Consider the following 23,006-nt stretch of genomic DNA (forward strand, 5'->3'; position numbering starts at 1 on the left):
TTATTTATCTGAAGAGTATGTGCACTTGGACATGCGTTTAATCCTTAGTTTAGAACTTTGTGAGCTATAAAAATAGTAAACCATCTTCATCTCTGGAGTAGCCCTTTTTTTTAAGCTGACTGAATTGCAGCAGGATATTTTGGCGAGGCTTTTCTTTTTCCTCATGGAAATCAAATACAGTATTGTGCGATACAGTACTGTGGTGAACGAAGCATACACATTGCTGCCTCTTTGGCCTTCCCCATTTCTCTTCTTTGACTTCTGCCTCAGGCTGTTGTTGTTCTCCCCCCCCCCCCCCCCCCCAAAAAAAAAAAAAAAAAAAAGAAGGAGAAAAGGATAAACAGCAGAGAAATTTCGGGTGTTAAGAGGCAATAGCTTACTGGCCACCCATGCTTAAATCTAACTGTACTCAAATTCTGCCTTAATAAATAAATATAGATAGATAAACAATACAGATAAGACTTAAAAAGGAGCAGCATCTGCTTACAATCTATTAAAAAAATTGCTTCTCAGACCTTTGGCTTCCTAGTGGCGAGTGCTAGAAGAATTCTTCTTCTTATCTGCTGTAGTGGTAGAATATTAAAATTTAACAGTAGTGAGGACAGCTTATTTCTGGGCATTTGCAAAGAGCACCTCTTCTATTCGCAAGCCTGTCTGCCTGGAATACAGGAGCTTGGACATGATTGAAGTGCTTCGTTTATATAGGATCAAGCTTTCTGCCTGTTTCCCAGCTTCACAGTCCTCTCCACGTGAGATGATCTCTCCGCGTTTTCCTGTCTCGTTTTCCCCTTATTTAATGCTCTGAGCTTTGCTTGTGGTAGCTTTCCTATTATAAAACAGTTATGTAAAGCATTGCATCCCCTTACCAAAAGCTCTCATGGAATAATACGTAATGAATGTCTCATAACTGTTTCTTTTGCTTTTCTAGTCGATTCTGGTGTGGACGCGTTGGCAGTGTTTATGGCAAGCGGCAGCACGACAGACGTTGTGAATCGCAATAATCCCGCCACCCCACCAAACACCCTTAACCTGCGCTCTTCTCATAATGAACTGTTGAATGCAGAAATCAAACATACAGAGGCCAAGAACAGCACTCCTCCAAAATGCAGGAAAAAATATGCACTAACTAACATTCAGACAGCCATGGGTCTTTCTGATCCAGCAGCACAACCCCTTCTGGGGAGCAGCTCTGCCAATATAAAGCTGGTGAAGAATGGAGAAAACCAGCTCAGAAAAGCTGCGGAGCAGGGACAGCAGGATCCCAACAAAAACCTCAGTTCCACTGCAGGCATAAACATAACTTCTGAGAAGTTTGAAGGTAAAGAGCCAATCCCACAGGATTTCTCAGGCTGTGAAATATTACCCTCCCAGCCAAGGAGAACCAAGAGCTTCCTAAATTACTATGCAGATCTGGAAACGTCCACTAGAGAACTAGAACAGAGCTTTGTTGCGATGGAAGATAACTGTGCACAAAGCAACAGCCAGGCTTCTACCGTTATTGTCAATGGAGAAGTCTTGCCCCGGAAACAAAACAAGCTGCCGAGCCCGGAGGATGGCCAAGTTGCCATGGTGTCATCAAGTCCCGAGACTAAGAAAGACCACCCTAAAACTGGGGCCAAAACGGACTGTGCGCTACACAGGATTCAAAACCTCGCTCCGAGCGATGAGGACTCCAGCTGGACAACGCTGTCGCAGGACAGCGCTTCCCCAAGCTCCCCTGATGAGACAGGTACAAAATACAGGCTGCTTGTCGCCACTGTCGTTCTTCTAGAAACGTGTTGCTAAGTCCTTTCACCTCACAGCTGGAAAAACTGAGGCAGTTTGGCAGTGCTTTTGGGGGGAAAGTGGGTTGCATCTAAACCTAAATACTGGACAAAGCCTCACCCGTGTGGGCGCGCTTGGCAGCCTCCTGTTCAGTGTTTTTGCTTTAGAAAAGGCACCACCAGGTGCTATAGACAGGTCCTAAAAATCAAAGGTCTTGGATTTTACTACAAATCCTAGTGAGATACTAAAGTAATTTCATTACTTTAACACTATCAGTAATATGTTAACTGTGCCTTGTGCTGGTTTATAATCACGAGTTAGATGGTATGAGAAGTACACAATTGTCTCAAGATGGTTAACTGCTGAAGTTTGTCTTCAGGTGACAAACACAGAAACCTTTCTGGATGAGAAATGTTGTATTTGAGCTCTTTAGGATTTTAACTTAAGCAATGCTTTTATTTTCCCATTTCAAATCTTCATCTCTCCCTGCTCCACCCTCACCCGCCCCCAGTCATATTATGATACTCTTTTATTTAAAAAAAAAAAAAAAAAAAAGTCGTCCCAAGTCCTGAGTCATTTAATTGATGTATTTTATTTCTCGTGCAGCAGTTCCCTACAGTAATTCAGAAGCTGAAATAGCAGCATTTCATGTTTTGAAAGCCTGGGCTCATTAATTATTTGAACAGTAATGGTGACTCTTGCCCTGGCTGTGTTGTGATTTACAACTCGTCTGTATTATTTTTTTTAAGCTGCAGAGATCTCATTTAGTCTAGTTAATGGACTTTGTCACTTTTTCATATCTATGCCAGTAGATGAAGATACAACTGTGGCAAAATGAGGAGAGAGAGGCAATCCCGTTCTCAAGGGTAACGTGGGGCTGTTACAGCATAGTACTGTTCAGAGGCCATCGTGGTCCAAATTCACAGCTGCTTTATGTGGTTACAGCTGCTATGACAGTGTTCAGGTTGTGCCCAGTTATAACAATAGTGAATTTGATTCTAATAACGTGGGAGGTCTTTTTCAGTCATAGCAAGAAGTCCCTAATATGAGACACACAATGGATCTTTGATCTTCTTTTTGATCTTTAACTGATCTTTGCTATTAAGAGAAATATAATTTTTGTGAAGCCTTGTCTTCATGTGCAAAATGAAAAACTTGGCAGTTTACTAAGTTTGCCGTTAATATTATTTCTTAGGATGCATAGTATAATGTGTAGGACATTACTGATAACGTTTTCTTCAGAAAGCATCGCTAGCGGGCATTTAGATAACTTAAAGCTGAGTTTGTTAGCCGTTTCTGTCTTTGATACTTGCCCCAGGTTTGGCAATGGAAAACTGCGGGTAGAAAATTTATATTCAGGGAAAATTTAAATTAGAATAATTCCAAGTATAATAGCTTAATTAAACAAGAGTGGCCTAAAATGAACTAACATAAATTTTGAGGTTTTTTTTAAGATACTGCATTTAAGTTTATTTTCCAAACTACATATTAACACAGTATGAGCTCTTTCAGCACTCGGAAAGGGGAATTTTTTGGGTTGTTTTGAGGCAATTTTGCTTATTTAATTAACCAAGTGTCAGCCAAGTTGTGGTTTATTTGCTCTACAGAAATAAAGGGGAAGTTCCATCTGCTGAGTATGGGACTTTCCTGTTTAAAAAGTTAAATTTAAAAGACCCTCAGAGCTCACCGTGCTTCTGAAGCAGAACAAAAGAGCTTTTTAAAATTGTCCCCAACCTTCGCTATATTAGCGAGCAATGTACTATATACAGTTGTGGGAGAGCAGTTGTCCAGGAATCCCAGAGGAGTTCAGTCTCTGTAAGAAAAAAAAATTAAAAATAAACAAAAAGCCCCAGGGAAAAACTAAATTACCTTTCAAGATCAAAACAGTAGATGTGTTTCTTTCTCTTCCCCTTGGCCACTGTCAGATGAATGCATAGCACTAAGTGGAGTACAGGCAGGACCTGTCACACCGGATTGGATCACTGTTGTTAACATTTCTGTATACTTAAGTATTTGTGCCCTTTAAAATCCTGCAACTTAAAAACATCCAACTGATAGGATTATTAGCTATCTTGAATTTACCTCCGCTCTGATAACATTATATTTTTAAGTGTTTCCATTTTCTTTCCAAAACGATTTGTCAAATGATACAACAGAGGAGGACGAAGAAATCGAACGTGAAGGTGTCTGGCTGCTGTGGATGCCGGGACAGGTTTTGGGCATGATGATATGGGCCTCTTCCTAGGCTCCCGTGCAGCTCCTTCTGGGAGGCAGGACAGGGAGGCACAAAGTGTAATGCTGCTATTGCAGAAATAGCAAAAATGACAATTTATGGGAATGTTTCCAGACATCCCGTTTTGGGCAAGTTTTCTAAGTGTTCTCGGGGGCTTCAGCGTTTCTGCAGATTTGAGCAGTCTGTCTCTTGTCCCTAGCTAAGTTCACATATCACATCTCAAGGGGGCTCTGAAGGGTAAGAAAATAACAAATGAAGTAGAAGTCGAGTAAATGAATTGAACTTGCCTTTTTGGGAAAGAGTCGAGAGCAGTTCAGTACGCTTTGCACTGTAATCGCCTGTGCCGTTTCCATCCCCTTCCCAGGAATCGCGTAAGTTACTGTGGTGCTGATCTGCAAGCATTCACCTCTCGCCGTGATAAGTTAAGCTACAGGACTTGTTGTTTGCCAGCCAGGGCTCCCCACAGCTGGTGCATCGGGTCAGGAGAAGAGGGTGACATATGGTCTTGGCAGCTTAATGCTCTCTAACGCTGGCCTTTATGCTTTGGTAATAAATGTGAGGGAGCAAAGGAAGAGAGTCATCAAGGAGGAAAAAAATGCACAAGCAGACAGCAGAAATATGGCTTCTGGAAAGGGGAGGAAAAAGTACATTTTGAAGACCAGTTAATTCATTAAAGAATGTGGTCTGGCAGATACCTGGAGAGTTATTAATGTCCAACACAGATTTTATATTTAGCTTTTTGGTATACACAAGAGTACTACAGAAATAGCATTTTATTTTCCTGAGAGAAGACTGTTGAAAATCAAATTATAACGTATTTCTTTCCTGTCTTCTGAATTGTTTTGTCTTCCTGTTCTCTCTCTTAACACAATTCATTATTCAAATCCTGCGTAATTGAATGATTGAAATATATCTCTATATATCTCTCTCTCTATATTTTTAAGGAGGTACATAATTCAAAGACCCTGAAGATGCAGAAATGTTTAAGAACTTCCTCTTAAGCTTAATTGTGTGCATGGGGAATCGACAAAATATTTAGACAAAAATCCTCCTGAACTCTCCTTACAGCAGGATACTCTTGTTTGTGGTCTAATGGAAAGATGTTTTCAAGAGACTTAACTCTTTCGCTGAATTAGGATGCAACATAAGGCAACCCAGTTTAGAGAAGCAAAACAATTTCTGGTCAACAATCTGCTGGTTATTGAACAAATATTAATGTTGTTGATTAATAATGCTGCTGTTAAGCTTAGCAAGAACACTGACTTCAACTTTCTGAGCTTTCAGTCATGACTTGTAGCCTTAACAGGGGCTTTCTAACCTTATTAGTGAGGTTCAGCGCTTAAAAAAAGAAAGTGGCCAGGCTGATTTGAGGTGCTGAAAACAATTAGAGACAGTAAAGCAATAGGTTGTCATCGAAGTGCTTAACGTGTGCTGAGCCCTCATGGACTTGAAGCAGGCAGCAGCAGCAGCTACCTGGCGCCAGGTCAGGGCTCTCTGCCGGAGTTCATCCGCGCTTGGTACCGCAGGCAGCTCCCACGGGTGCAGCCTGTGCCACCGCGCTCCCCAAGCAGGAGAGCTTCTCTCCTCTGGAGCGTGAGCCCCACCTTCCCCAGGGACCTACCTCGTGCATCCATCTGAGTCCTCTAATTCAGAGAGCGTGTTTTGTATAACCGAAGAACAGCTCCGAATGGCTTCGAAATCACAAATGGCACAGAGCTGTTTTTAAATCACGGGGAGCTTCTCCTCCCCCTGTCCTCAGAAAACTTCCCTAGCCTAGTTTGCAAAGGAAACACAGCTGATGTGACTACACTAGCTACCTATTCTTTCCTTCTTTGTCTCTCCTTATTTGTAAGTCATGGGCCAGCCTCACCCAAATTTGGCACGTAAGTGTGTCTCAAGCGACAGGAGTCAGTGCATACCCTGAAGCCCAGACCTAGAGGAGGATGAGGATGGTGGTAGTGCCGAAAAGAGCCTTGCCCCCAAGCTGCAGTCTGACTTCTGTAAAAGGTGATCCGAAGGAAACTGCCCTCGGCACCACCTCGGTGGTGAGAGCTGCACCTGGCGCTGTGCTGCCAACCATGGTGCATGCTGGCCATGAGGACGTCTTTCCCTATCAGTCCTCCCCTCTACGCTGCAGGCATCACCCATGCGTGGTGTGGCATCTGGGGGATTCCCCAGCAGCGGAGGAGGGGAAGACGGAAGTTTACTGGGGGAGCAGCTTGTCTTTTGGGACCTCCTCCGTGCCTCAGTAAATCCGTTCTTGCAAGTGGAGAGACAAATCCAGAGGAAATCAGGCTGTGTTAGTTTAGCTGCTCATGGAAGTGCTTGCTGGGGATGTTCTCCTTCATTAGCTGCACTGTGGAAGGGAGGAAGAGAGCACAGAGCGAATCGAAGCACAGAGCCCTTGATCTTTTATTTAGCAATGCTGTCAAGCTGTTGACGTGTTCTCTGTATGGGGCTCTTTTGGGATGAAACTTATCGGAATAGCTGTAGAAGGCAGGTGTGTTTGCTAGACTTCATACTGTCTCAGGAACAGTTTCAGTGGAAAATTATCCCTCCTTAGTAAAGTGCAGCTCTTTAATAGTCTCCAATGAACTAAGAATGAGAATTATCTAGGGAAAAAAAGAATTCTGTTTGCCTCAGAGCCAAAAAAAAAAAAAAAGGGAGGGGGGGAATTTGCTTCTGTTTTCTCTTTTTATCTTAATTTGAACCTTTCCGAAAATTTGCGAGGAGAGTGAGAACCCCCCACTCCAGAGCAGAGTAGTCCCACGGTCAGGCGCTCCCCAGGAAGCGGGAGAAGAGCTGCTAGACAGCTGCTGGCTTTCTCACGCTGGGGCTGTTGCCCTCGCTGCTCACTTCAGAGCTTCCCCAGACTGAGCAGGGGCAGCCTCTTCCTCCTGCCTGACTTCCCAGCCTTTGGCTCACGCAGCATGTTGTTTCTCCCCGACTGAAAACACGAATCAAAGAGGTGTCGAAAATGGAAGTTTCCCCTTTTCAGGTAATGTTGTATGTGACAACACTATCCCAAATGCTTTTCTGCCAGTGTTCTCTGAGCAAATCCAGGACTTCAGTTTAATAGCTGATTACAAATAACCAAATTCAGTCCAGTGCAGAAACGACAGCCAATGAGGCTGGCCCTTGGGAATCAGGAGTTTGAATCTTGTAAATAGAGCCTGGTATTCTGAAATAGTACATCTGGATAGGATAGCCCTCTAATACAATAAAAATTACAGTAAATCATGAACTGGTCAGAAAGATTGATACCAATGGTCTGTTCAGCCTCTGATTTTAACCAGCATCTTTGGCAGAATTAAAATGAATGTCCTTTAAAAGCTCCATTTTTTTCCTTTGCCATAGCTATATCTGATATAGACAGCAAGCAGGTTTTTTACTGCAGAATATGTTTCCTGTATTCCTGAGTGCAAAAAAAGATTTATGGGAGTAGAAATACATTCAATTACATTGTGGATAAGCACAAGCCCGGTAATATTAGAGAACAGAATATGGTACTATCTAAGCAATTGTAGGACTTACAGATAAACACCCAGTTTTCACTGATTTCCCAGAATACGAGGCTCTAGTTCATACCCACCATGCCTCCAGATGGCAGGCTGACTTTTAATACTGAAATGTCTTTTTTATCCTGTGCATTACTGATAACCGCGTATCAAGAATGGTGCATGTTTTATAGTGTCAGAATTGACTTGACCATATGCTTACTACTTACCAAATAGTAAAGGTGACTGTTGCTGTATATGCCCCATATTTGTATAGGTAATTACACTTCTGTATGTGGAGTAACTAATTCCATGTTTATATACCTTTTAGCTACCCCTTTAAGAGACATAGGTAAGAGTAGGAAAGGAAAAATAAGCCATTTTAAAAGAGATAAAACCTAGAAGACCATGTGATTATTTTTACAGCATTCACAGTTACGATTAGCGTTCAGGGTCTACTGGTAGAAGACCATAATAAACATTGAACTTGATAGTACTCAGCATACACGGAAAGATGACTCTTTGAACGCACGCTATTGCTCTCCATTATACAGGGAACCTGCTTGCTACCTTTGGGAAGCGTGTGGTCAGGTCAGTTTTACACTGTAGTTCTCAGTGGAGCTATCTAACTTCATATCTGAGTACTTAGATATCTAAGTACGCTGACTTGAAACCCCAAGTTTCAATCGTAAAGAAGGGTGATCGGTACCCCTTTGAATTAGGACACTTAGTAAAAACAGGTATATAAAGGCGAACTAATGTGCTTACACTCAGGAGTCAGAGGAGAGATGCTTTGACACAATAGTGATAAGCGTCCTCTCCCATACTCTGTTTGCAAGACTCAGAATTTGAGAGTATAGAATGGGCTTTCCAGGACATGTTGTATGGTCATGTGTAGTTTCATACTTACTGCTTACCAAAAAGATGAAGGATGCTTTATTTCATCAGAGCCATTTATTTTCCTCCCCAGGCAGGGCTTGATTCAGTTGTCTAAACCAAGGAGTCTAGTACCCCTTGAGATGCCCGATGGTGTCCAAGGTGAGGACACAGGGTAGCAGATATGAGACAAGAACTAGGACGTGCTTTCTGGAGCAGCAGCTGCAGGCTAAGCAGGGCATGTATCAAATGGCACTAGAAACATGAATTCAGGGCCTGAATTGAACCTGCTACATTTACCCTGCAGGGCAGAAATTAAATTTCTGCCTTTTCAGGGTCTGGCTTTATTACCAAAAAGTGATTTTTTTTAAATCTCAGCTACCTTGTGCCTAAAGGGTCTAGAGTGTTTTGTCATAGTCTTTCAAAACACATAGCTTTCTCTCGGCTTGACACTTCTGGCTGGATGCCCCAGGGCCAGGGGACTCTTCTGACGAAGGGAACTCAAAGACACTTGCCTTCTAGTGGTTGTGCATTGACTACCGGAGCACCTCCGTGCCTAGCTCAGTGCTTTGGCTGAAATAATGTTGTGTATGGACCTATGCTAACTGACATAGCTTCATTACTTTTGATGTTATCCTAACTGAAGTTCTGGCCAGCTATGATGGGAATTTCACAAGTAGGCTTGTTTTGCCCTTGATGTTGCATACCTTGCTCATCTTTTTAGGGACCCTTTACTTGCTAAAGTAGAGAAGCACACAATTCCTAATTTGGACAGAATCAGAATGCTGCTTTTTATAAGTGCAGTGCTATGATTTTGAATGCTTTAAAATGAATACATTCTATGCGCTAAAATATACAGTTGTGGAGTAAACTAGTGCCTGCGGGCCACTTGCTGGAACCTGTAGAATACGCGAGGGAGAAAGGTGGAAGATGAAGGTGGGTCCTACACAGGGAGCAGAGGTTATGGCAAGACAACATGGGAAAGTGCACGCTGTCATTGTACTATCACCAGGATGGAAGCTATAGAGTAGTTCGCAAGATCTGCAGAACACCAACAGTTTTCCCTAGCTCTGTAGTGTAGCCTACCTTCTCATGTGACGTAGCTTACTTGCATCATATATTTAAGAGATATTAAGACTTCCCTTTTATACAGGGCTCATTGTGTGTTGTTAAAGCATGGGAAACTGCTCTGAGCATTTGTAGGGAGAATTCAAGTTTTAGAAGTGGTGAATAGCTTAACGGTTTCTCTTACTTAAATTGTCAAACTGTTTTTGGAAACTTTTCAAGCTTCTGTTGTTTCAGGCATGCACAAGTCTAATTCCAAATCCAGCATGTCCTCCTTAAGCTTGAATATCTTTTGTTGAAAAATCTGTTCTGTGCCTAGGATTATGCATCTTCACAGTTCTGTTCAGAGACCAAGGAATGACTTCAGTTTCAAACAGACAGTGAACAAGCGGAGAGGAAGGGAAAACAATCCAAAGAAGAGAAACCAGAGAACGTAATGGGAAAAAAGTCAGGATCTTTCTGTAAGAAATGTATCTAATAGCTCTTTTAGAAGGATGTTAAGGAAGGAAGACACACAGAAGAAAATTCACTATTTAACTTGTATTGGACTACCCTCTCTCCTTTTAAAAAAAGGAAAAAAAAAATCAGTCCATAAAGCTATGGAAGTGATAACAGATTATGACTGAAATTGATCCAACAAACCTCTTCCTCAGCACTTTTGAATGGTGCATAGATCTCTGGCCAAATTTCAGTCCACCTGATTGATGCTTTAGAAAGGGATATAGAAATCTCTAGGGGAGGGAAGGTAAAATCATTGTTACCTTTTGAAGGGCTCTTAACCTGTGAACCACTGGCCCTTAGGGCAAATTGAATATTTAAGAGTATTAGAAAAGTAGACAGTAAAATATAGGTAGTTCTATGTGCTGAGTGGGAGCTCCAGAGCTCTTTTCAGCCTCACTAAATGCTGGTTTGCCTTCTGTCATGGTCCTGTACTTCGGCTATAGTAGGTGTGATAGAGTGTTGCCGCTCAGCAGACTGAGTCTCTGTTGTCATTACAGCAGCCCCTGAATTTTTGGTGGATCACACGGTTGGTTAGCAGTGATTCGTCTAGGGATACAATGCCTCAGGATGACCCATACAGTTTTGGGAGTCATGCTCAGAAGTAATTCCTACCTCTTTGTGGCTAAAGTCTTGAGTGGAGGAGAAAGCAGAGGAAGAGACAGAACTAGATCTGGGGTGGGGAAGAAGGTAGAAAAGGGTAGGAAGAAGGGAACGTGACCTGAAGGCGGCTGAGAGAAAGGGCCCCAGTGGAGGAGGAAGCAAAAGGAGAATAACTGCAATGTCTAAATAATTGAGAAGTTGCACAGACTGGGGGGAAGCTGGAATGAGCAGAAGCTCGAAGCAAACAAGGATATTGTTGATTAGCAGGTAGGCAAATGTGACTAGCACAAAGGCAGTGACAAGAAATAGGACAATCTAGGAATGAGAGTAAAGCAGGTTTATCTGTGACACTCGAGAAATCATAAAAATGTGTCCTTCCAGTGTGTGTGTGTGGTTTTTTGTTTGTTTTGTTTGTTTTTTTTAAGTGTTGTGTGGGTGTTTGGTTTTAGTTTTTTTCCTCACTGATCGGTGATCTCTAGGGCATTTAAATAAGTGAACGAGTGTAGAGCCATTTCAGAGTTTGAAACTCACTGCGAGATTGATTATGTTCCTTCTGTTCCCCTCTTACCTGCTGATGTCTGTGGACAGAAGGAAAGCATCTCAGCTGCCTTTACTTCCAGTGTTCATGGAAAACAGCAGTCTGCTGTCAGTTATTCCATTGAAGATTGTTCAGGAAGATTGTTGATACTTCTTTCCTGTTGTTTTCCATGTGCTTGAGACTGGGATGTCTTACACAGAAGTTTGGAAAACTTGGAGCTGGCAAAAGCAGAGGAACTTTGGATAAAAAGTATTTAATGCTAAGTACCTTTAAGAACAAAATCAAATCCTATCTCAGGATTGGATTCAAGGCCCTGGATCGGATTCAGAAGGAGGTGGCTGTGCAGTGAAGGAACAGATCTAGTTCTCCCTGCATCCTTGCCCTGATAAATTTATACCTGCAGGTACTTCTTCTGGGCACTGCAAGTTAGTGGCTCCTTTGGACTCTGATGTCTCAGTGTACCAGTTCCTTACCTGATTAACTCTCACACAGGTTAGCTTTAGCTGACTGAAGTTTAGTTCTTCTTCAGTTAAGCACAGGGGGTTAGCTGAATGGGGTTGCAGGTCCCCGAAGTTACAACTGTACTATTGCTGTGTGGTGTTAGACACACAGGAACCTACTACAGTATGTACGACCAAGAGTGGAGTTGGAGGGTCCTGCAGGAAGTCTTGGGTTCCCTGCTGCTCCATCAAGAGAAGATGGGCAGACGGACCGAGCCATTGCCGTGGGGCTCTGTTGGGGGAGACGGTTTTATACAAGGGGGACATGGGGCGCAGCTGAAGAACTTGCTCTGAACTCAGCCCAGCCTTTGGAGTGGATCTTTGGTCCCTGCCTTAAGGGGCATGAAGCCTTTTTTTAAGCAATCCCATGAAGCACATAAGTTTGCCATTAAGAGTTAATTGCTTGATTTTGAGATGTATGGAGCCTCTGGATACTGAGCATTAGGCCGTAAATGTCCAATACCAGGATACCGCAGAGCTCAAGATAATGACATTAATTGGGTTTCCTGTAGTGTCTGAGGTCTGGATTTCTAAAGGCAGCAGTGCATATCCTTCTGTTTGCATGCTAGATTTATCCATGATACTTCAATCATGAGAAATCCTGGCGGGGGGGGGGGGAAACAACCCCAAACCTGAAGCATATATTTGTTGCTCTGTGCAGATAGTGTCTCTGGGCTATTTGAAACTTGAATCCATTTTTGCAGGTTACTGTGTAATGGGGATTTTTTTTACCCATCATTTGTTTTATGGTTCATTTTATATGTATATCATTTGATACTCTGGACTAATTTATTACCTAATATGATTTTCCAGTGAAAGCCTTGAACTTTTCAGTCACGAAAGTATGTCTTAATGAAACAGTGTTTTTTCTTAACAGTGACATAATTTAGTATCAACTAAACTCATTTTTCCTATTTTTTTTTTCTTGTTTAATTGCTTTTGAACTGAGATACTGCAGGACTAAATTTTAAAATGAAAGACTTCTTAAGTATTAACTTAGATAGTTGCAGCATGCTGACAGATGCGTATGCTAGCGCTGTCGTAATGGAACTTCAGATAAGAGTCGTAGCTCCGTAAAGTGGGTTTCTTGTTTGCACGTAACTGACCATTGCAGGATAAAAAAAATACTTTGACTCTAAGGTTATGGTTTCTGTCACTTTCTAGAGATGGATTTTGGCTCTTTCCTGAACCTGAGAAGTTCTCGGTAGGGAACCAGAAAGCCCTTCCCAGCCAGAATGCACAACTCAAGATTGTCCAAATTAGTTTTTAAATTGGAATATATACCTGTTCAGTCTTTAAATTAGTTTTACTTCTACTCCGCAAGAAAGGAAAAGCCAGTTACCCTAGTCATTTTGGCTGACATGATTCTTCGCTTTGCTTAAATTATTGATTATAGCAAGGGGAGGGACTTTCAGATGAGAACAGCGCTCTCACTAATAGAAGCCTTTCACTAAATCAATTTCTACCATTGCTGCAGTGCACCTTCAGGGAGTTGAAGGTTAGCAGCCTTAGGAAGGATTTTGTCTTCCAAGAGTGGATCTCTGCCATACATTTTTCTAAACCTTTTCTTTTCGTGTTTATACAGGCAGCTAAGAAGAAAACATAAATATATTTAGAGGGGTTGATTTGCAGGGTGGGAGGCTGTTCTGGTCCAAAGTTGAGCTGAATAAATCTTTTTGTGATGGATATCTAAAGGCTTGTGGGCTGAAAGTACAGTTTCAAAAGCTTATTTCCTGAGCAGAATCAGTCAGAAAATACATCAATGTCATGCAAGCTGGAATCAGTTCAGTAGAGAATGCACTGTAGGCATACACTGCTGTAATTCCTTTATAGTGATCTCTTGTTTTTTTACTGGCTTATTAGAAAAGACAGACATTTATATGATCAACATGTAGGGTTTCTTCTATTGTATCTACCAGCAATTGAATAGCAGTGGCTTTTCTTTTCTCCCACCCAAAGCACCATTCCTTGTTAGGCTAATCAAGTAAGTGTCTCTTTAAACATAGCAGTGTATTTTCCCATATTTGAATTGGACACTGGTTTGGACATGCTGGACTGAAGGAGAGTATGAAGCTGTTGGGACATATATATATATATAGCAAACTTAGAGGATGCTGGTAGCGGATCAGTGCGTGTTGAACTATATCGGAGCATCTAGTAACTGTAAGTAACGCTTTCTTTTCTATATTAATTTATCATAGCTCTTTTGATTGGTAATGTCACTTTAGCTCTACAGTTGTTTTATCTGTTAATAACAGTTTTGCTCAGTTGAAGATCCAGGCGGTAGCTCAGAGAGCTTGAGCTGGGGAATAAATACTATTTAGGCGTGTTTGTGTGCTCATCAGTTAGAGGGCGAATTGGCAAGTGATGTTTTAGACTTGTGATCCGCAGAGCTTGAAGGTTTTTGCGTAGGTTTAAAATCCATTATGAACAAGACTTCTGTGTTCTACTTCTCATGTCACTAATTCTTCCTATGGGACCACTTTAATGCAGTCAAGGAAAAAAAGTCTGTCTAGATAATGTGAGAGTGGTACCCCTAGTCATACCCTAAAGTTCAAGGCAAAGTGACTTTGGAGATACTGAGTGAAGTTTGGGGAGGGGGTTAGAAGTGTGAGGCATTTTATTGGCAGTATTCAGTTAGTATCTATCAAAGAATGTTGACTAACACTTTGGAGTTTTTTTTCCTGTTCATTTTTAATGAACAAAACAACAGTATTGCCACTCCTAAATCGATCATCCTGGCTAGGATGGAAAACAAACTTTTGTCAGGAAGCTAACCCACAGAAAACCTGACTATAAGCACCTTTTTCTCTTCATTTATTGAACTGGATTTAAATAGCAGAATTGCATTTACTTCCAAAAGCAAACTAGTAATAGGGAATAGTGCTCTCATTGGGTTTTTGTGAAATTATTTGAAATTCTGTTGAATGATTTCTTCTTTTGCAGGCACATTCTGTCATGTTCTGTAGCCACAGCAGACTTTCAAGATAAGAGATGATGTTAAACACAAAATGCTTTATTTTCTTTAGTGCTTAACTAAACCAGAATAATGACTTCCGCTTTTTTTTAATCTCTGATGGCTGTCAGCAGATTGGCTAAGGAACTTTGTAGTCCTCCTGACTATTTAAATTTCCCTTGGTTAATTGTGCTCAAACATAACCAACACTTTTTGACAAAGAGATCAGAAGTGTAGGAAGAAAATGTAAGAAAAACAGATCTCAAGGATAAGCTTCCACTGGGAGAGAATAGGAAGTCTTGGGAGGTTTCCTACAGGATTTTGTTTTCTGCTAAAATGCATGTGTTGGGCTTTGTATTCAGGATACCTATAGGAAATAAGACCCTTATGCAACTGTCAAAAGGAATGCATAATCATTAATAGAAAACCTTTTTTTACATTTTCTCTCAATTTCATATTGGAGTTGGATTCTCACTTTTGCAACTATACTCCTGATTACTGTACTTTAAATATACCAAGGGTAGCTTTTTATGGAAAGTTCCTCTTCTGGATTACTTTTTAAGGAAAATGCAGTTCCTTAAAAATGCTTCTTTGGGAATAGAGTGACATAGAAATTACCCATTCTTTATTCTTCTTGGTGACTTCTGTCCACATACATTTAATTGTTTTTAATTTTAAGGACCTGATCCAGAAGGTAGCTGGTACGCAGTGCAGGGTGCTTAGCACTTCCCAGAGGAAACCTGCCTTTTGGGGGTGTTCAGGTGTCCCTGCTTGAGACTTGAGAGAGGCTGTTCTTAATGTGCGACAAGTTTCGTAAGTAACAGCACAAAATAAATTGATGAGCTTTAACTTGGAAGGAATAGTGGTTTCCCTAGGATGATACCGAGTAATGGATTGCCTCTAACATCTCTCTGCCAGAAAAAGGAAAAGGAGATAGGTAGAGATGCCGTATACGTGTTTGACCGGCCTGTTAGATTCACTGCTTCCAAAGTCTTTTAGCTTCAGTGTAATGCTTATTTGACAGTATTTAAAAAACAGTAACAACAACAAAGCTTACCTCTAATTTCAAGGTTGTGCTCCTTGCAGACCACACTTAAAAAACACTGGTGATAGTAATTGCTAGTTGTATATTTTAACCTCTCTTTTTGTCTATTCGGGTATACAGCAGAATCTTTACTGTAGGGGAAGGGATATATCTAGTGTCTGCAAAACACATCTATTATGTTTTCCTTTGCTAGACCACCGCTCCTGCAGGCAGGGCAAATGTACGGCCCGACTGAGCACTGTAAATAGGAATGCCCTTCAGAAGGGGAGGGGAGCAAGTTTTCAAAGTGTGCTCTTTACAGTAATGAGATACTTATTTTACATCCTTTCTTTGATTGCTGAAGAATGCTTACAGATACCACGCGTTTATAAATTTATGGCTCTTTGTTAGTACCAATGAATAACAGTATATGTTTCAATTTCCATGAAGAAACCAATTAAAAACAAAATGAAACCGCAACTGTAGACTTTTTCTTGAATCGAGTACACCTTGCCCCCCAATAGTAGTTTAAAAATATTCTCTCTTGAAAAACAAGAATCAATTTTAGGTCATTATTTTTCTGTTGGGGTTTGGATTTCATTTGAATTGTATTTTTTCGGCTCTTCCCCCCCCCCCCCCCCCCCCGACATGGTGGCTCAACATCTGTGAGGATTCTATGGGTTTTTGGTGAGATTTTTGTTTTTTTAAAGGCAAGCTGAGATTTTTGCATGGTTCTAGTAGTTAAGGCTTTAAAAAGTACCAAATATCACAAGAGGCAGAAATAAATTGTTTTTAAAAAATGCTGAAAATAAACATCTCCTACAGTAATTTTTCTTTTCTCTTTACAGTAATTTAGTGTTTTAGAAGTAAACGTTTTGAAAGAAGGGAGCCTTGCAGCTTTAATTCTGCAATGATGAAGAGATCTGATAGCTAATTTGGTAATAGACTAAGGGCATTTGGTGGGACATGCTTTGTAATTTTATGACTTGCTCAGGGGCAGGGTGGTGGTCAAAGTTTAGGAGAGGGAGAAAGCTCTTTCTCCTTCTGGCAAAACTGTCACAAAAGGGTCAGTTAACAGGCCACCAGATCAGGTTATTTTGACCTAGTTATTTTTCTTTTGGTTTATCGCTTTACAGAGGCTATGTCAGGGTTGTATGTTGTACTGCCTGCGGTTTATCTGGGCTAGTTCTGTTTTCGGGAGGTGACAGGATTCACTAAGAATTCATTATCAGTGCAGAAACAGTGAATTTCTAACTTGTGTCTCACGCCCAATATGTAGCTGTCGTCTCTCCTTTCTATTTCTGTAAGAGCAGAGTGCTGTACAGTAATCACAGAATAAGGTCAGCTCTTAGCAACGGTTCTTCATGATATTTCTGACTTGTCCCCTTTCCCTTGTTCATCAAGATACGTAAGTCAGATAGACATATACACCTATGAACAAATTTTCATCTTTTAGATGCTCAGTTAAAGTTAGTGTAAAAGTAATGACATCTTCCTTTTAAATGTATGTCAATATAAAATTGAAACTGAAAAAAGTGTAGGGATATTATGTTCAGTTCCATGACTCCTTCACTGCTACTGTCATATCAGGTGATTGTGTATCTCAGGGTAGGAAACTGCCTACCTTTATACTTCAGAGAACACATTTATTATGGATTTTCCTTCTGGGGATACGTCCCTTTAGAGGAAGCTTGGGTCTATCCCTTAGAGGATTCTCATATCAAACGTGGCTTTTAATCTAACCCTGTATATTTCTTGATTATTTTTATTAAAGTATTTCAATACTGTTATTAGATCCACTGTTTGTAATGCAAACAATATACTGAATAGAAGTTAGAGGTTACTTTTACAAAGGGTGCTGTTCCATTTTTTACATGACTAGGTAGCACACAAACATGTAAGAGTGGCCGTTTCCGACAGACTGTAAGTTTATATAGTTCTTTATGGGTTGCTTCCCACAGTTGTTAGTAACAGAAACTTATTGGGGGAATAAAAACAAAAAACGGAGCTAGCGTACAGGGATTCCCCCCTCTCCCCCCCCCCCCCATATCTTTTCCACTTTCAGCAATTGGAGGTTTTAGAGCTGGTATGTCATTCATGTTATCTGCTTTAATTGCTCTTGATAGACTTTTCTAGCGTTAATTTATTTAATCACTTTTGGTCTCATTTGTTTTTCTGGCATCCACAACATCCTGTGGCAGGCTTGCACAATCTAATTGTGTTGTATGAAAAAGTGCTTCCTTTTGTTATAAAATTGCTCTCTGATAATTTCATTAGGTGCCACTTGCTCTCCTGTGATAGGAAGCAGCAAGAACCAGTGAACCATCATTTCCTTCCCGTCTTTGCCACCTTCACACCGTTCTTGATTTTACAGATTTCTCTGATATCCTTCCATCCTCCCCCTACCATTTCTTTTGCAAGCTGAAGAGTCCTGCTACGCTTAATCTCTCCATCTGCTGAAGCAGTTTCCTATTTGTGACTGTCCTTGTTATCTCCCTTTGTATCTTTGCTAGTTCTGCCATGTCCTTTTTTAGAACGGGGCGTTTGCAAGTGCTTGCAGTAGTCCCCTGGTATTTTCATTTTCAGCATACATTTAAACAGTTGGCATAATGACTTTTGTCTTGATCTTAGTTCCTAACATCGAACTTTTTTTAACTGCCAGTGAGTAGCAAGCTGTTATTTTCAAAGAGCTTCTTAGTGACCGTCATCTTTCCAGAGTGGCAAAAGTTAATTTATAGCCCACCATTGTATATGAGCATTTAAATACTAGAATAGAGAAGTAAAAGTAAAGGAATGCAAAAAAAAAAAAAAAATTAATCAAAACCAGGAGCTGGTCCTATTTACAGTCTTTTGTGTTTTCCACAGCGACAAAGGTAAATATAAATCCAGAAAGAGAAGTCTTCTCATCCTGTCTTCATGCTTCCCAAGACCACCTGCAGTCCTTTGGCATGTCCACAGATTGTGAAATTGTCACCAAATATTTGATACTGTTTTCAGCTAGGGAGGGGCCACACTACTACTAGTACATCTGTTGATGTTTTACTCTTTGTGACAACTTGTGGTGACAATCAGCCATGTCTTTTCCACAGTGCTAACAGATCTTGATGGCTTTGTGGTACACCATATGCTGGAGATCTTTTGTGTGTTGTTTTTACTGTATGTAGGCACATTTACTGTCGTAAGCAGATGTTTATTTTGAGAGAGATTCTAGCTTAGGTTTCGCAATAAAGTAAACTTTTGGAGTCATTATATTTTGCATGTGTGTAGCTTAAAGGAGAGTTTGTCCTCAGATTTTCGAAGTAAGAGTAGCTATTTTGTTAATATACTTTGCATCAAGCAAGACCTCAGGAGGTGAGAAGTGCAAGTGAAACTCTGCTTGCTGTGATGCTGCAGAATTGCAGCGAATTCTGTTTAGCCCCCAATGTGGAGGCGCTCTCATCTCTCCCCTTTTCTCTTCTCAAATGCTAGTTCAGCATAAGAGTCCAGCTGATGTGCATTAGGTGTGATTCTGGCCACTGTTGACTAAGTTAGACTTGTTAGGATGATCTCTGACACAGTTATTTTTCTGTTTTTTTTGTTTTTGTTTTTTTTTTTTTTAACTCTTTTAGTGGTTGATTGTGTACAAGATATCAGTTCTGTGTCCTTAAATCTAGATTTTTGCATCTAGCTTCATTTATGTGTATACATCCATCCCTGTGAGAGAAGCAAATACAAAATTATAATGCTGGAATGCCACAAAGGAGATATGAAGAATGAAAGTAATGGATTTGTCTAGTCCTGGATGGATGCTTTCAAAGATGATCTGTGTCTGTAAGTTTGCTTAATAATGCCAAAAGATACCCGGACACTATGCATAAAAAAAACTTAATAGAAGGTTTATACCAGTGTAGTGACGTAAAATACTTGAAAATAAGCTTTGGGGCTGCAGGAGCGCTGTGCTGTGTCGGTGTTCTTCCCACCCCACAGTGCAACACCACCAGCTCTTCTGCAACTCCCAGCCCTTGTCAGAGCATGCTGTTCGTAACGCCTTTCGGTTGTACAATGCTGTACACTGCATTTCTTGCGTATTTTCTGCACACTGTGCAACAGCAGACTTAGTTCAACTGAAGCAGGGTTCCTTTTGAAAACGTGAGAGCAGAAAAAACAAAGCCTTCTGCTCTCTTCTCTTCAGTGCTCTAGCAACATGAAATGAAGTTGGAAATGGGAAACCTTAGGACTCTGGCTTCTATACTGAACAAAAAGGAGCCTTCAGTTCTCCAATGCACGTTTGACTATGGCCTTATAATGGATTACTTTGCCATTTTACAAATGGTTAAAAGTAACATTTCGGCTTTTTTTTTTTTATCGGTAATATTAAACTGACCGAATAGGGTAGGGTGTGGTAGGAGTGTTTTGTGCCACCGTACGAGGAACGGCAACTAAGGGCAGCCCTTGGTGTGGAGTAGAACTGAGCCCGCCGTGGGACGAGGATGGTGGCTGAGCTTCGCCTGCCTGCCCCGCGCGTGTGCTTGGCGCTGGGGCGAGGGGGAGTCTGTGCTTAGGTCCCGAGAAAAATGCAGAGTCTGGGCATGACTTTCGGCAAGTTCTTTAATGTATCCCAAACCCTTACCTCTGCCACTCCTTGTTTAAAATGGGTTTCTTGTTCTTTTGCTTCACGAGGTGGTTGTGAGGATAAATTCATTGCTTTCATTGCATTGTGGAGTGCCTGCCACACTAGACATGCAGCAGCGTTATCTGCATAAACTGAGGGAATACAAACATCTTATCTGAAATATAAAACGACTGCCCTTGCAAATTTTACTGTTCTCTAAGCAAAACATTTAATTTCAGAGTGACTCAGGTGTAATTCAAATTATTTTCTATTTTCATTGAATCATTAAATTCTGAAAAAGCAGTTTTTCTCTTGCATTTGCACACTGCAGTAAATGAAGCTGTCAAAGAAAAGCAGTTTTAGTTTAGCCATCATTTGAATTGTGTGTCTGCATCTACTCTCCACTGACCAACTTCACTGCTTTTAATTGGCTGCCAGCCATAAGCACAAAACCCGCTAATGAGAATTCCTTTGGAACTTCAGGCTATGTCAATATACTTACGCAACATATTCTCCAGAGAAATACAGTCCTTCCTCTGTTTCTCTATGTTGTTCTCTCCTGAAGTCAGGAAGCTTCATAGTATTTTACATTAGCAAAATTATCATTTGCTCAGTACCTCACTTATGCAAATTCTATTTTCTGCAGTTCATATTCTAAAGGGAAAAGGAGAATACTGGCTGCTAGTTGGATTCCTTCTTCCATGCTCTGTCTTACTATCCCTATGGTACAGATGAAGAAAAGAGACGTTCACCAATGTCACAAAATCTTAGACTACTGAGGGTCTTTCTGTTCCTCAGTGGAAACAAATGTCTTGGAAACTGTGCAGTACGAACCTGCTGTCGTTTTTCAGTGCCAAGATTTGATGACAAATGTGTTATGGTGAGATAAAAGAATAAGATCTGTCCTTCACGGTGCTTGTTAGATTTAAGTAATGCTAGCAACTCAAGGTCTAAGGGGGCCCTCATTGGTGTCTGCAGCTAGTCCAGTAAAGCACAGCCTGACAGGTCAGGAGATACTGAACTCTGTAATGTTTGATCCTAGTGTGTCGGTTGTCTTACTTGAAAATTAAGCATGATGATGCAGCAGGTCCTGTGTGGGAAACTGAGGCTGTTTAGGTGCCTGAAGAGCTATAAGCCATATGTTGGCAGCGGTGGCTTGGAAGTCCTGAGTCCGATGCCTGCAGAAGGGGAGGCAGCTGCGTAGCAGAGCTCCTCCTTGCACAGCTTGTTCTTCAGCTCTGCAGGCATTTTGCATCTTGAAGTCAGACAGACATCTGTGTTTAACTGCTTTTGGTGTCAGTATTTATAGACTGAATCTTACTGTTTTGTTTGCTTAGTCCGGATTATATTTGTTCGGTGCCTGAAATGACATTGTTAATGCTCTCTTCTGTGAACGATTTGACACTAACGTATTGGTTCGCATTAACGAGACGGCAGAATCAGGCCCTGTGTTTCAGTAGAGTAGGTTGTTTTTCCGTGGGTTTACTGCCAAATGGTTGGCTGTTGCTGAGAGAGATGAATTTTCTGGGAGTAAGGCTGGGGGCGTGAGAGGTTTTGATGTAGGAGGACTGGACTCGGTGCACGTACAAATGGATTTTCATGTGCATATTGGGTCTGTTGCATAGTGTGCCTGCTGGTGCTGCAGGGCCTATGCAGAAATTGCTGTGCAAGTCCAGCAATTCCTTGTTCTGAGATGGCTGTTTAGTTTTTCTTCCTCACACCAGACAAAAGACACCCTTCTAAAACAATATGAAGTACTTAAATAAGGTATGAATCCAGAATACAGTATCATAGGCTGTGGAGTTCTGTTCTCCGTGGGGAAGAGCATGGGAAGAAGAGATGTCATGCATGCGACAAAACGCAGAAGTAGGTGCAGGATTGTTTTTGCCGGCTCGCAAAACCACTTTTACTGATGTGTAGAGGAATTGTGCTGATGAGGAGCAAAGATAATGCTTCGGATGAGTGATTTGTTGCTTAGAGCTCTCTGTGGTGAGGGAGTCCCGTAAGGTGCAACACGATGTGCCGGGCTACTACCTTTTCTAAGGAAAAGCTTTTGCCACCTAGTGGAAAGAATAAAGAACTAGCATTTCAAATAAGGAAGAAACCCACTGGTTGTATGCAAAGTGTATGTGTAACACTCCGACGGTCGCAAGTGATTCTAATTGTGGAAATTAGAGGAGAAGTAGAAGTCTTCCAAGGTAGTGATGCATTTTAGTCGCATAATATTTAAGGCTGTATCCCATTAGAGTACTTAAGCACAAAGCTGGTGGGACTACTTACACACTAATATTTTAGGCATTTGCATTTTCCTCCTACTTCTTGTACAAAGGCACCATATCACAAGACCCATCGCTACACAAAACTGAAAGCTCAAGTATTCTTTGCAAGTAACTATTTTAAAAATAGCGTTCCTTGGTCAAAGACAACAGATATATCTCGATTTTTCCTTGGATTTTTTTTCTTTTTTTTTTTTTTTTTTCCCCTTTGGTTTGTTTGAAGAGTGAGCGGAAAAAGGAGAGTGGGGGGCTGGGACAATAAATCATAGCAGGGCATACATTTCTATGTTGCTCTCTCTAGCTTGGGGCTCCTTTTTGTTCCACTGCTGAGGATACCTGCCTGCTCCTCCCTCAAATCCTGGTCTTCGCTGGCATGCTTTGAACACCTCTTAGCTGCTGAACTCTCCTAATGATCCTCAATTCCCAATTTAGGGATGGAGATCTCTTGCCACACTGCAGAGTTTTTTGCAAGAGCTGTAGGATGCACTCCCACTACAGCACCTTTAAATAATGATTCGTGAACCTTCATCCCAGCTGAGATGCCTCCTCCATGTCCCTCACTTATTGTTGCTCTAGAGGCATGTT

At 41.2% G+C, this 23,006-nt stretch overlaps 1 protein-coding gene across 45 annotated transcripts in view; it reads left to right on the top strand.

Moving 5' to 3' along the window:
• APBB2 (amyloid beta precursor protein binding family B member 2) overlaps positions 1-23,006 on the top strand; it is a 194,739-nt gene that overhangs the window by 92,183 nt on the left and 79,550 nt on the right. For all 45 annotated transcript variants that reach the window (XM_068943057.1, XM_068943034.1, XM_068943039.1 and 42 more), the window contains one exon: positions 929-1,729. In XM_068943057.1, the coding sequence (XP_068799158.1) occupies positions 929-1,729 (801 nt within the window). The remainder of the gene's footprint in view (positions 1-928; positions 1,730-23,006) is intronic.

The sequence above is a fragment of the Struthio camelus genome, chromosome 4 (assembly GCF_040807025.1).
Source record: "Struthio camelus isolate bStrCam1 chromosome 4, bStrCam1.hap1, whole genome shotgun sequence".
In the NCBI taxonomy this organism is placed as follows: domain Eukaryota; kingdom Metazoa; phylum Chordata; class Aves; order Struthioniformes; family Struthionidae; genus Struthio; species Struthio camelus.